Genomic DNA, 13,155 nt, shown 5'->3' on the forward strand with positions numbered 1-13,155 from the left:
CACCTGCATAGCAGTGTGGGATGGTGCCTGGCAGCACTCTGTCCCTGCCCACCCACCCACATGTACCCCCTAGGGCCTTCTCAAGTAGACCCAGGGGTATGTGTACCCCTGGTTGACAACCTCTGACTTTTGGTGTTGTGGATCGTCCTGACTCAGCCCACAGCTCACCAAAACTTCCTAAGTGTTTTAAAGCGCCAATAATTGCCCACTCCTGTACTAGATGACCTCTGGAGGTCCCTTCCAGCCCTGCGTCTCTATGATTCTGTGACTTGGTAGGTATTGACCGCAGCAGAGGGTAGAGCAGGGTGCACGGGCTTGGGGCTGATCCAAACAGCGTGGCCTCTCCTCTAGTGCTTCACCCTTCCTGACACTGCTATTGTCTTCCAGCCTTCCAGACTGAGGAAGACCCGGAAGCTTCGAGGACATGTCAGCCATGGCCATGGCCGTGTGGGTGAGTGTGGGGAATGGTCTCAGGGTTGTTTTGTGTTTGTGTCATGTTATCCTGGGATATCATGTGTGCTTAATCTAACCCAGTGGTTCTCAACATTTCTGTACTCGAGTCCTACCCTTGCACCTTGGAAAATGCCAGCTTTTAGTTTTCAATTGGTTGTTTGACCACAGAAAAAATCCTAGAGCACTTCTGTTGCAAAGAGCTGAGAGAGACCACAACAGGGCAGAATGCTTTTTTACTATGGATTCTATATTTGAAATCTCTGGATTTATCATGTGAATTGTGTTTGCACACCTAACAGTGCTAACATTGCATGAAAGAACCCTTGAAAGGATGTCACAACACCCTGATTGAGAATCACTGTTCTAAACAGTCCCCCCCCCATAGCAAGAATGCAATGGAACATCAGAGCTAATAGTTGCTTTAATGGCTTCACGTAAACTCTTCATCTCCAGTTCTTTACCATAGATTGTGGGTATCAAACTCCTAACAGGCCAGGTCCACTCATACCTGCTCAGTTGCCATGCCCGTTGGGGCCCAGGAGCCCCAAATTCTGTGGCAGACCCTGACCCCTCCCTACCAACTTCCAGTAATCTGATAGCCTGAATGAAAGCGCTCTATGGATCAGATCCGAACCGTGGGTTGCATTTTTGACATCTAGTATAGGGGATGCTCATCAGGCTTCTTTTAAATCAGCTGGTATTCATTGGTGTCTGAGGTTCAGATCAAGTGCAACATAACAGTATGTCTTGCGTAACAGTAATATCAATTTCTTTTTAGGCAAACACAGGAAACATCCTGGAGGCCGTGGTAATGCCGGGGGCATGCACCATCACAGAATTAACTTTGACAAATAGTAAGCTGTACCTTTTTTTTTTCCTTACGTAGTTCATGCTATGTCTGTTTCTATCATGTGAATAAAGGTATATAAATACATCTTCCTGCAACGGTATTTGCAGTGCATGAAATTCTACTAACTGTTTTCTTATATAACCTTCTATAGTAGAGGGTTGGTTGTCCAGAAAGTCAGTTGCCTTGAAAGTTTTCTATTAACAAAACCAGAAGTTTAGGGTAGGGCATGTGTAGCAGAAACGGGGGCCCTAAATTGAAGCGGTGGGTTTTAAAAAGCACTGCTTCAATTTAGGGCTCATTAAACCCCCATGTCATGCATACACATTGCCACTGAAGTGGTGCAAAAGCATTTAGCCCAGTTTAAAGTGTCGTGCGTACACACCTCTTGTTTCATCTACATACGGCCTTAGATATTAGGAGAAACTTTCTCACTTGGAGGGTAATACAATGCTGGAACAGGTTACCCAGAGAGGTTGTGGACTCTCCATCCTTGGAGGCTTTTAAGAGTCAGATAGACAAAGGCTTGGCTGGGATGATCTAGTTGGGTATGGTCCTGCTTTTTGCAGGTGATTGGACTAGATGACCCCCTGAATTCCCTTCCAACCCTAATTTTCTGTGACTTGCCAAGCATGTAGTGATTACCTAGTCGCATGTAGGCATTGTCTGTTGTGTCATGGTGTATAATATCTGTTTGCTCTGTTTTCAGTATGTTGTGGTTAATTAGTTACCTGGTTAGTAACAGAGAATCTTGAATCTACATTTTGTGTATAGCAAAATCCCTCTGAGTTTGTGAGTTCATAGAATGTGGTTTTTGATCTATATCAGGAAAGATGGAGGAGTTGGGAATTCTATTAAAAATAAAGTAGTAAATGCATACCCTTTTAAATAATACAACCTATTGCTGCAATATAAAGCTCCTTTTTGCATATATGTTTTTTCTGTTCTAGTTTTAATAGTTACGTTATGTTAGGGATGAGAAATTGGACATTCTTTAACTGAAAAATAAAGCCCCATGTTTGGCCTCCAAGAGAAAAATGAAATGATGATAAAATATACTTTATAAACTGGCCCCTATTTTCATTGCTGTAGGATTTTTGTTTTTTTAATTTGTATGCCAATTAGAAACTGAAAGGAATGTAATTGTGATATTGAAAACTTTTCCTTCACAGTCATCCTGGTTATTTTGGGAAGGTTGGTATGAGACATTACCACCTGAAGAAGAATCAACATTTCTGTCCTACTGTCAACTTGGATAAATTGTGGACACTTGTTAGTGAGCAGACAAGACTCACCTATGCAAAAAACCAGGCTGGATTAGCTCCTGTCATTGATGTTGTACGCTCGGTAAGTATCTAATCAAACAATAATATTGTTAGTATCCTTCTGTCATAGAAAACGTAAGTTAGTTGCATGTTTGCTCATCTGAAAAAAAAACACTGTAAACCAGGGACAAGCAATTATTTTGGGCAGAGGCCGCTTACTGAGTTTCGGCAACCATTGAGGGCTGCGTGACAGGCAGCTCAGAGCAGACTAAAAAATTTAGAAAATTAATATTCTCTCTGGCCTGCTGGCCGGAGAGAATGGCCTGGCGGGCTGCATCTGGCCTGCAGGCTGCATTTTGCCCACCCCTACTATAAACTGTGACTAAGGGAGTTTTTAGATCATCTGAACTTTCAGGTGAAAAGGTCTTATGGGTTTGAATGGATGTGCTGCTGCAGCTTTTTGTTTCCATGAGCCCTTATCTTTTCTGTTGTTTTGAAGTTCGGATTCTTCCCTGGGTCATCTTTTAGAACTGACCAATGTAATGGATCAGCTTTTCTAAAGAAAATTGGAAGGATCTACTGAAGAAGTGGGGAAAACCTTCAATTGCTTGTTTTTGCCTGAGTGGCTCTCTAACATACAAACTAAACTTCTTAATACTTCCTTGTCTGCAGTAGTCCTCCAAGACACAATTTTCATCATTATTCACTGGTTAATAGTTCTTTTGATATAGAAATGTCACCCCGAAGAAGGCGGAAAGTGCAGCTATCCTTGTTTTAGGAACATTGTCTGAGATTTTGTATTCTGGGATAGAGGAAACTGGGCTTGTTGGTTAGAAATGCCTAATTCTGGATGAAGGAGAAATTATTTTTTCCCTTCTGTGGCCTAGATGACTGCAAGGACCCGAATCGTGCACTTACGAAGTTCTCAGCACAAGTTGTTGACTTATTGGTGGCTACAAACAAAATGAGACTGACACTCTTCCTCAAACGCTAGGGGCCTTGGTAGATGTTGTTTTTGTCCCGTTTTATCTGCTGTTTTAGTGGGACAAAAACCCAGCAACCTAACAGTCAGGCTTATTATCCAACTAATAAAATGGCTGATTGGGCCCGAAAATGGTAGATCTGGAGTAAAAAAATTGCAGCAACTTCCTTGTCCCGAGAGAATTTCCCAGGACAGATTTAATCTGGAGCCTGATATTGCTATCCACCAGCATCACACAGTCCCTTGCTCCCCTTATTGCTCTGTGCCCCCCCTCCCCCCAAGTCCCCTCAGGGAGAGTAAGAAGTTATTAGGGTGCCCAGCTCACTGCCTCTTTCTGCCAAAAAGCTGATTGGACCAAATGAGGAGTGGCCTGGACTAGGGGGCTGCCTTCTGCAGAGTTTTACTGATTAAGGTTCTTTAGAGTTCTTGGCAGGCAGAGACTTTTAAAGTTTCCAGCACAAGTTTTTGACTTTTCAATGGCTACAGATAGAATGAGACTAAGACTGTGACATCCCTGGCTTATACAAAGTTCTCTGGCCCTGTGGGCTGGATGAGGGGTACGGGGCCATTCTGCAGGCCAGATTGGGCCAACAGACTGGCCCCATGCATTGGAGCCAGTGCATAAGGCTGCTGTGGTGTGGGTACCTTATTTAGTGCATGTCCCAGACAAGCCCCTCATGCTACTTGAGGTGTTGGCACTGGCTCTAGAGTGCAGGGCCAGTCTGTGGGCCTAATCTCAGCCAGCTCTGGAGCTAGTGCACAGAGCCAGTCATTCGGGCCACTTCGTGCAGCTCATGCCTCATGAGCCTGTGATGGTTGCAGTGCCTGTGGCACCAGATCTAGCCCCATGAATTGTGTGTAGTGCACACCAGACCAGCCTCCCGTGCAGGCCAAGGCCAGGCCATCCTGCATGGAGCACATAGGGTTGGTCTGAGAGCCATGGGTCATATCTTTAACACCCATGATATAAACTGAATAAGAACAGTTGGGAATAACACATTACCCTGAAATATTTATCAAAGACATGGAAATACATGCAAGATTAGCTAGAATTCTCACCCATTTGTGAGCTGTAACATTTAATTATATAAGATAGTTTGGTGAAATTGTAAATAAAAGACGTTTTGCAGCACTTGATGCAGCTTACCTCTCATGTAATCAGGAGTTAAAAGTATTCTTTGCTTGCTTTGCAATATGCACAATGACCATCAGTCAAGGCTAGATCTTAATTTGAGCAGATTTAAATGGAAATATGGTGAATCTATTCTTTCTGCTGTTAATGATGTTGCATTTGCTGAGACTAGAAATATGTTTCCTCACATCAGTCAGTTTTCACAGTGGAGCAAGTCCATCTCTTTAGGCATGGTCTGTGCTACAAAGTTTTGTCAGTAGAAAGTGACCTTTGCTTTCTGTCAGTGGAGTAAAACTACTTTTCAGACTAGAGGAAGTCTTCTGTTGGCAGAAGGTGCCTACCCTTTACCAGTTGCTACAGTCTCTTTAGTGGCGTGTGCGATCCTGCAGTGCGTATCACCTTTGACAGTTCTGCCAGAAGACGTAGGAATATGAAGATGCCTTGGCAATGTCTCTAGAGGCTGCTGGCAACAATTTTGGCAGAAGCAGTCTAGTGTAGTTAAGGCCTTAGTTTTCTTGCTGGTGTAGAACAAAGGATAAACCCAGATGTAGGACCTCTGGAGCTGATGATAAAAATCTGTTTAACTTTCCTGTATCTTTCTAGGGTTATTACAAAGTCTTGGGAAAGGGAAAGCTGCCAAAACAGCCTGTTATCGTGAAAGCAAAATTCTTCAGCAGAAAAGCAGAAGAGAAGATCAAAGAAGTTGGTGGTGCGTGTGTGCTGGTGGCGTAAAGCATTTTTGCGTTTATTCAGTATTTTGAATAAAGACGCTGTATATAAAAAATGTTTCACTTTGATTTATCAGAGCATTCTTATGAGGAATTTGTATGTCCTAGACCAGGGGTAGGCAACATTTTTTGGCTAGAGTGCCAAAAAACTCACAATGTCTACCTTCGAAGGTGCCAGAGTGCCGACATGCCAGAACCTGGAGTAGCTGTTTGCAGCCTTCCAGCTGCAGCCAACCCATGGAACCCGGTCTGCTTGGAGCGGGGCTTGCAGCCTCCCAGCCTCCTGCTGGGAGTGTCCTGGGCTCCATGACTGGGAGCAGCTGTTTAGAGCCTGGGATGATGGTGGTGTGCCAAGCAAAATGGCCTTGCGTGCCATGCTCGGCACGTGTGCTGGGGGTTGCTGACCCCTCTCCTAGACATTCCTCGAGTGTGGTCCTGTCCTTACCTGTCAGTGACTAGTTATTGGGATAGTTAGTTCTTGGCATGGTTCATGCTTGCATATATAGGATGGTAACACTGGATAGTTTTGCTTCAGACAATCTATGGTTGTCTTCAGTGTGAGAACTGGTTTACTTTTATGAGGGGACTAATCATGTTAGTAGAATTGATTTGGTGAGTCTCTTCAACAATCTTTGGGTAAAACATCTTGGAACTCATTATTGCCTAATGTTCATTAATACTACTTTGTGGTACAGTACAAGTCTGAAGGGTATCCCAGTGGCAGGGGCTGTGTTTTTTTTTCTTTTGTTTGCTCTTTCCCCCAAGCATGCAGTAGAAACCACACTACACCCCACCCCAACAGTATTTTTGGGGGGAGGGGTAATTGGCAATCTTACACTACCTCTACTGGCAGGGCTTTGATGCTTCTTTGGGAACATTAACAGGAATTCAAGCATCATTGCCATCAGGCTGTTGCTTAGACATTCACCATGCCAACAGCATAACTTGCACTCATACGGATGGAGGTATATATAGAGGTGTAACAACATTTTCTAATAATATTTAGAAATAGAAGCTCAAGGCAGGTGCTGGAGTTCATTCCTTTCTACAGGCAATTCTAGGTCTGCCTAGCAGGGAGCTGTTTGTCTAAAATATCACCAACTTCTGCTAAGCAAAGAGCTAGATTGCAAATGGATTCTGTTGTGTCAATAGCAACTTGTCTGTAATGTACATCTTCATCAACATTTGTTGCAGTAGGAAACTGATGGCTTCTAGTATGACATTCCGGATTATGCAATATACAGAATACTTATGTAAAATTACCCATAAATTACTAGCATGGTTAAAGCATTGCAGTTCTGTCTTCTACAGTAAAGAAAGGACCTCTGTTTACCCCCAGCTGTGCTAGATTCACCTGTGGTCTTTCAGTTGCCTTGTTAAACAGGTATTGCTCCATTTCATAGTGCTGTTATGAGGCTAAAGTCAAGAAGCATGTAAATATCCTCTGACAGACTTAACATTTACAGGCAGGGCTGTATATATTTAGATAAAACTGGCCTTGTGTGAAATATCACTTCCAAAACTAGTTAAGTACTGCAAATGAAATCAAGGGATTTCTCTGTAGATTTTACCAAAGTTTGCCTTGTTTTGCATTATCTTTGCAGCCTGCGCTTAAGCATTTTTCACTGTAGGCCAAAACTTCAATGAAGATTTTATTTATGGATTGGCCTGTTTTTAAGTGATGCCAATATAGATTTTAGCAGTAAATGCAACTGAAAATACATTAACTTGCAAGGACAGCAGGTTGCAAAGTAGGCAGAGGTTTGTATTACACATACAAACCTTGAAGCCTGCAGGGTGTTGGCTTATATGAGAGAAAATGGGTAATTCTAAAACAGGGAGATGCATGCAGATGTCAGTAATAGCCTTTTCTAGGTGATTTAAATCGTCGGAGGGCCAAAAGCCTCAAATTCAAGTCCATTTCATGCCCTCTAAAATGAGTAATTGTTAAATTGTGCACTTTAATGTGGCGGGACTGACACTTGGTTATATAACTTTGGTCAAAGCTGTCTCAGAAGCAGTGACTTAAGTTTTGGTTTTGAACTATACTTCTGGTGTAGCTTAGCTCTTAAGGAACAACTTTATTCTTTAATGTCAAGCTTAGGTGAGTTTAATTCTATCCTGCCTCCTATATCATCAAAAGGATTTCCAAATCCTTGAGAGTTGAGTCAGCAGGTAAAACTGCTGACTTTCCATCTGCTAACTCCCAGAAGGCAAATACAACATTCAACCCCAACTGTCTGAACACAAGAGACCTTGCACACCACTAGGTATCTTTTATCTAATTGTTGGGTTCCATTATGATAAAACACTTTACTCCATAGTGCAGCTGCCATTAAACTGCTTCAGTGATGAAAACACAGGTCATCCTGCACTAGAACAGTTTAGAACAGGTGTGGTCAACCTGTGGCATATGTGCTACAAGTAGCATGGGCAGCCTCTGTACGTGGCAGTCTGGGGAGGTGACAGGGAACAGAAAGCAGCAAATCAGGCAGGACAAAAGGGAAGTGGCACTTGGGGAGAGTGTGGGTCTATTTTGTGATACACCTGCCAAAAAAGGTTGGCCCCCACTGGCTTCAAAATCTTCCATCCTCATCTTGTCCCTAAGTGCCTGTTCAGATGCATCTTCCAGTTTTAACTATGGGAAAAACAGCTGTAAGGCAAAGCAGTGGAAACTTGAGTCTAGATACCCTTCCCATTCTTGCTGTTTTTCTTATCAAGTGACTGATTTCAGAGCTTTAGTTCTATGGGATAACTTACTGAAAGGGAATTATGCTGATAAAAGTGGGGGGTGGAAAGAGCTTTCTTGGTAACAGAAATAGTACATTGATGGAAAAACTTGGATGAATATTTATCACTAACCCCTCCCCCTGCCACTTTTACTAGCATGTCATCATTTGGTTTTGCTGGAAAGTGTCTCCCATTCCCTTTTTATGCAAACACAATAAATTAAGACTGTAGCCCTATCCAGGGTTTGTTTGTTTGTTTTTTTAATCAATTAAAGCAGCCACAGGACTACTTTTGTGAAAGACCACAACTAAGAGTGTCTGTGTATTTCAAGGTACAAAACCACCACTTGTCCTTTGTACTAACAACTTCTATCAACAGTCTCATGACAGCAAAGGTAAGCATTTTAGTTCTTTTTCAAGTTATGGAAGGCTTCCAGGTTAATATCTTAAAGCAAGATGGTGACTTAAAGCCTTCTGGAAAATAGATCACAGAAATAACTGCCATCCACCACCTCAGAGAATGTGGTTTAGAAGAGTCAGGGTTAAATTTCTTGGCAGGCATGGCAAAAGTTAGCTTTGCACCTTTCCCAAATATCACTGATTCCTTTCCTGTGCCCGATTTGTTGCTCTGCTTTTTTACTTCCTGCCTTATGTTACTGCCTGTTCCCTTTCTGATCTGTGGGTCACACTGAGGCTGCCTGCAGCACTTGTGCTACATGTAGGCCAACCAAAGGATAGAATAAAATCATCACTTGAACTGTAATGTTACCAACCTGGTGACTGACTAGTTTATAAGAAACAGTCAGTGAATAGATTGGCAGTTATTCTGCGAGTACTCTAGCACACCTTAACCACAGGCAAGGATTAGATGTGACTCTAGTCTCGCTTGCATAAACAGATACGCTGACCCCTAACATCTGTAGGATTCGAAAGTAGCTTGCACGAAGCATTGATTTGTTGTAGTCTCTTTATTCAAACTTGAATACAAAAAGCCTTCTATGCCACTAGCACACAGGCTCCACCTGCTTCTTTGATCTTCTCCTCTGCTCTCCTGCTGAAGAATTTCGCTTTCACAATTACAGGCTGTTTGGGCAGCTTCCCCTTGCCCAGGACTTTGTAATAACCCTAGAAAGAGAACAGTCAATTTTAGTTGTCACATAAAACTATATTCCTATACTAGCTCCATAACCTTTTAATCCCATTAAGCGGATACACAAACACTCACTTGGCATTTCCCAAAATTAAAATTAGTACTTGGTTATGCATCTCAAGTTTTAATATTCCCAAACCAGTATTTTCATTAACCTGTATCTACAGGTTTTCCAAGTGTCTTAGTTAATTTCAAATGCGTAGATAATGGATTCCGCAGTCCACAGTGTTACCTTCTAAGCTGATTTCTTGCCAGACTAATTTTTGGAGGCATAGTTTTTGACAACCTAAAACAGATTAAATATTTCTGATAAGCTACTGTAATCCAGTTCAGCACTGGTACTGGAGAGCTCATACCTTAAAGCTTCCATTTGCAGGTTATTTAACTTCCCAGTTGTCAAGAGATCTGTCTCTCTTAGTGTTGGAAGAATCATTCATGAAATAAGCTAGAGGAATTGCTTTGCAAATTAACACATTCCAACACTTGATCTAGATTTCTGAAAAGGAATCTTCAAGTGACTATTATACCTTCATATAGTTTGTACTGCCTTCCTGCATAAAACTTATTTAAGGTACCAGTTCCTCTTAAAAAAGCATGTAACTGATCTGGTGACCAACTGAGGCATGAAATGCAACAGTCAGTGAATAAAGATCAGTAGTTTTTTCTCCGAGAACTATAGCACAACAAGACAATGAGAGATGTCAGGATGTGACTCTAGTCTCGACTTCTGTACTAACTTCCCAGAGTAGGCTGAAAAGACTTGGGTAAGAGTTCTCTTTAAAAATGAAAGAAATGATTCCTCCCATTGACCTCCTAGAGAAAAGTCATCTACAAAACTGCTAATGAGGGGGAGCATAGGCAGAATAAAATGTTGGAGGGGAGACATCCTACAGTAAGACTGAATCAACATAAATGGCACCTTTTAAAAACAGCCCAGGAGCCAAGGTGTAAAGCATGTGAACTGGATGCTCAATTAAGTAATATTAGACTAGTTTAAAAATAAGCCAGATTAAAATTGTACATGAGGAGCATTAGTTTATCATAGATAGTGCTGAAAATGGATTGATTTGCTAAGATCTGTGTTTGACTACAAAAACCCCATGGGCAAAAAAAATTAAAAGCAGCAGCAATACAACCTTAATCCAAACCCTAGGAAAGTACACTTACCGAGCGTACAACATCTATGACGGGAGCTAATCCAGCTTGGTTTTTTGCATAATTGAGTCTGGTCTGCTCACTAACAAGTGTCCACAATTTATCCAGATTAACAGTGGGACAGAAGTTCTGGTTCTTCTTCAAGTGGTAATGCCTCATACCAACTTTTCCAAAATAACCAGGGTGACTAAAGAGAAAAGTTTTAAGAGATCTTATTAATGTGTCTGTTCTTAAAAGGGATCAGCTACAATAAATGTATAAACAATGCCCTTATTTTTTTTGAGCAGTTGACGTTCTTTATATTTTTAAATCAGAGTGCCTGCCATGCCTGATTTAATCTAAATCCAAATGCTGGAATTGCCATTATTCTCACTAGCCTTCCAAAAAAGCAAGTCCACATTATAGAAAAGGAAGTGGAAGTGATCTGACAGTAAAATACTGCAATGAAGTAAAATTGGCTGTTGTAGTAATATCATGGTTCACTGACAATTGCACTTCCCATCTGTGGCTATTTTTGAGTGTTTGCTGAGTTCCCATCCTCTCTGAAAGGGGAGTTTTGGCCTAACTCTGCAACCTCTTTACCCCCCATTGTTTTTTAGTTGACTTCTAGGCTGTTACTAACCTGGTGACTGACTGAGCTACTGATCAACAACAGTCAGTGAATAAAGGTCAGTTGTTACTCTCCGAGTACACTAGCACACCATGACCACAGGTAGCGTCTAGATGTGACTCTAGCCTCAGCAACTTAACAGCTCTGCCCCAAGATTACTATGTTCAGTCCTGTTTAAGACTTACATTTGCTTTTGTGCCTAGCTATAATAGATGGGCACAGAGCTGAGTGTTACCAATACCTTACAAACATCAGTTAATCAACATCTGAAGGGCCTGATAATGTCAAAAGTTCTGAAACATGCATTTTCAAAATACTACAAGAACCAGTTTAATCACAGCGAGATGCGCACACAAGACCAGCACAGGCCTAACTAACATTGGTTTGATACACCGACGCCAGTCACATAACGGACCCCTGATGTAGCTGCCTGTTCTGGGTCAAGATGAGACAGACTAGGAATGGGGGGTATGCTGCCAGTATGCCAGGGAGGCTGGTGTATGGCAATGGTTCTCAAGCTTTTTTCTTTTTTTAGGCTCAAAGAAAGGAACATGCTGTAGTTTCCACTCATTTTTTTAAACTCAGACAATAATAATTGGGAGCAGTTCCTTTGGTTACAAAGGAAGTCAGAAGGCCCACAGGAGGGCAAAATGGTTTTTGACATTGTGAATTCCTATCTGAAGTCTCTGGATTTATTTTAGGAACCAGGTTCGTATTTTCAATGGTGCTACTATTATATTAACTCCTGCGAGGGCCAGTGGGCACTTAGCTTCCCCCCCCCCACCCCCCCTGACTCATTTTGAACCTTTGCCTCTTGCTCCCACCCATTGTCTCTCTTTGTCCCCAATTCTGCTGCTATGTACCCAACAGCCCCCTGTATTAACAGCGAGGGCAAGCTGTTGCTCGGTGGGTAGAAGGCCAGTGTTCCCTATACACGTCAAACAGGCCTGTGTCCCACAGTGCAAACCCCCGGGGACTGTCAGGCCATTTTCCTGCCCCCTGTCCATTCACATCTCCAGGAAGAGTTTCACTGGGTAGTGTCCACTGGCTCCCTGAAGCCCTCACTGCCTGACACACTCTCCTCAGCACCCGCCCTGGAGACACTTGTTTTGACGGAGCTTACTATTTGTCGAAGTTGATGCGGTGGTGGTGCATGCCGCCCGCGTTGCCGCGGCCGCCGGGGTGCTTGCGGTGCTTGCCTGCAGCGGGGGGAGACGGCATGGGGTCAGCAGCCTGACACCTTCCCCTTCCCTCCCCTAACCTCCCTCCTTTCGTCTCTCCCATCCTCCCCCCAGCCCCGCACTCACCCACGCGGCCGTGGCCGTGGCTGACGTGCCCGCGCAGCTTCCGCGTCTTCCTGAGGCGGGACGGCTGCGGGGAGGACACAGCCCGTGAGCGGCAACGCCGGGGCGACCCCCCGCCTCCCCGGCCCCTCCCCCCTGCTCCGGCCCGCCGAGCAACGTCAGCCGGATGAACCGCCGCCGCGCCCGGCACCCCACTTCCCCTGCCCAGCGCGCCCCGGCTCGGCCACGCCGCAGCTCACCATGCTGGCTGCGTCTCGGGAAAGGGGGAAGGGAGGGACTGGGGTCTCGCGAGATCTCCTCAGAGGGGAGGGAGAGTCTCGCGATATCCTCTCGCAAAGCCGGGCATCGAGGGAAAGGGAGGGGAACGGAATCTCGCGAGATCGCCTCATAAGGAGGTGGGGTTGGGTGCAGTGTTAGGCGTAGGAAGCAGATTCCCCCGGAGGGAAGGAGGGGCGCTCAAGAGAAAGAATGCGGAGCGGAGTCTTGCGAGATCTCACAACGTGGGTGAATCTCGCGAGATCTCTCAAGGCGAGGGGTGTGTCATAGTAAAGTGGAGGGAACGGAATCTCGCGAGATCTCGTAACGCGGATGTCAAGGTAAGGAGATGGAGTAGAATCTCGCGAAATCTCCTCACAAGGTGGGGTGAGAAGGGACGGGAAAGGAATCTCGCGAGACTTAGATGAGTCTGGGATGGGTCCAGGGCTTGTGTCAGTCCCCGTCTGTGATCATCGCTGGGCGGGCTTGATACGGAGCCGCGCGCTGCTCTCCCCCCGCCCGCACGGTGTGGGGCAGGGGGGCGC

General features: G+C 44.1%; 2 protein-coding genes across 2 annotated transcripts in view; one reads left to right on the forward strand and one right to left on the reverse strand.

Annotated features, from left to right (window-relative positions):
* LOC109299388 (60S ribosomal protein L27a-like) overlaps nt 1–5,468 on the forward strand; it is a 7,077-nt gene extending 1,609 nt beyond the window's left edge. The window contains exons 2-5 of the mRNA XM_019519975.1: nt 352–451; nt 1,232–1,307; nt 2,473–2,647; nt 5,283–5,468. Of these exons, the coding sequence (XP_019375520.1) occupies nt 352–451; nt 1,232–1,307; nt 2,473–2,647; nt 5,283–5,411 (480 nt within the window). The 3' untranslated portion in view covers nt 5,412–5,468. The remainder of the gene's footprint in view (nt 1–351; nt 452–1,231; nt 1,308–2,472; nt 2,648–5,282) is intronic.
* Nucleotides 5,469–9,085: 3,617 nt separating this feature from the next.
* On the reverse strand, nt 9,086–12,750 carry LOC109299098 (60S ribosomal protein L27a). The gene is made up of 5 exons (XM_019519612.1): nt 12,595–12,750; nt 12,359–12,422; nt 12,175–12,250; nt 10,454–10,628; nt 9,086–9,261 (listed from the first exon to the last, which is right to left on the reverse strand). The coding sequence occupies exons 1-5, from the start codon at nt 12,742–12,744 to the stop codon at nt 9,133–9,135; spliced, it is 594 nt and encodes a 197-aa protein (XP_019375157.1). The 5' UTR covers nt 12,745–12,750; the 3' UTR covers nt 9,086–9,132.
* Between the last annotated feature and the right edge of the window lie 405 nt (nt 12,751–13,155).

Source organism: Gavialis gangeticus, unplaced genomic scaffold (assembly GCF_001723915.1).
Source record: "Gavialis gangeticus isolate Ggan-Ray unplaced genomic scaffold, GavGan_comp1, whole genome shotgun sequence".
Taxonomy (NCBI): domain Eukaryota; kingdom Metazoa; phylum Chordata; order Crocodylia; family Gavialidae; genus Gavialis; species Gavialis gangeticus.

Bases quoted from the DNA above. Each gene is read 5' to 3' on its own strand.
- LOC109299098 (XM_019519612.1), bottom strand. From the start codon at position 12,744: ATGAGGCGATCTCGCGAGATTCCGTTCCCCTCCCTTTCCCTCGATGCC. The intron at 12,251-12,358 runs GTGAGTGCGGGG...CCCCCGCTGCAG, and splicing joins CCACGGCCACGGCCGCGTGG to GCAAGCACCGCAAGCACCCC. The intron at 10,629-12,174 runs GTAAGCTCCGTC...TTTTCTCTTTAG, and splicing joins CGCATCAACTTCGACAAATA to TCACCCTGGTTATTTTGGAA.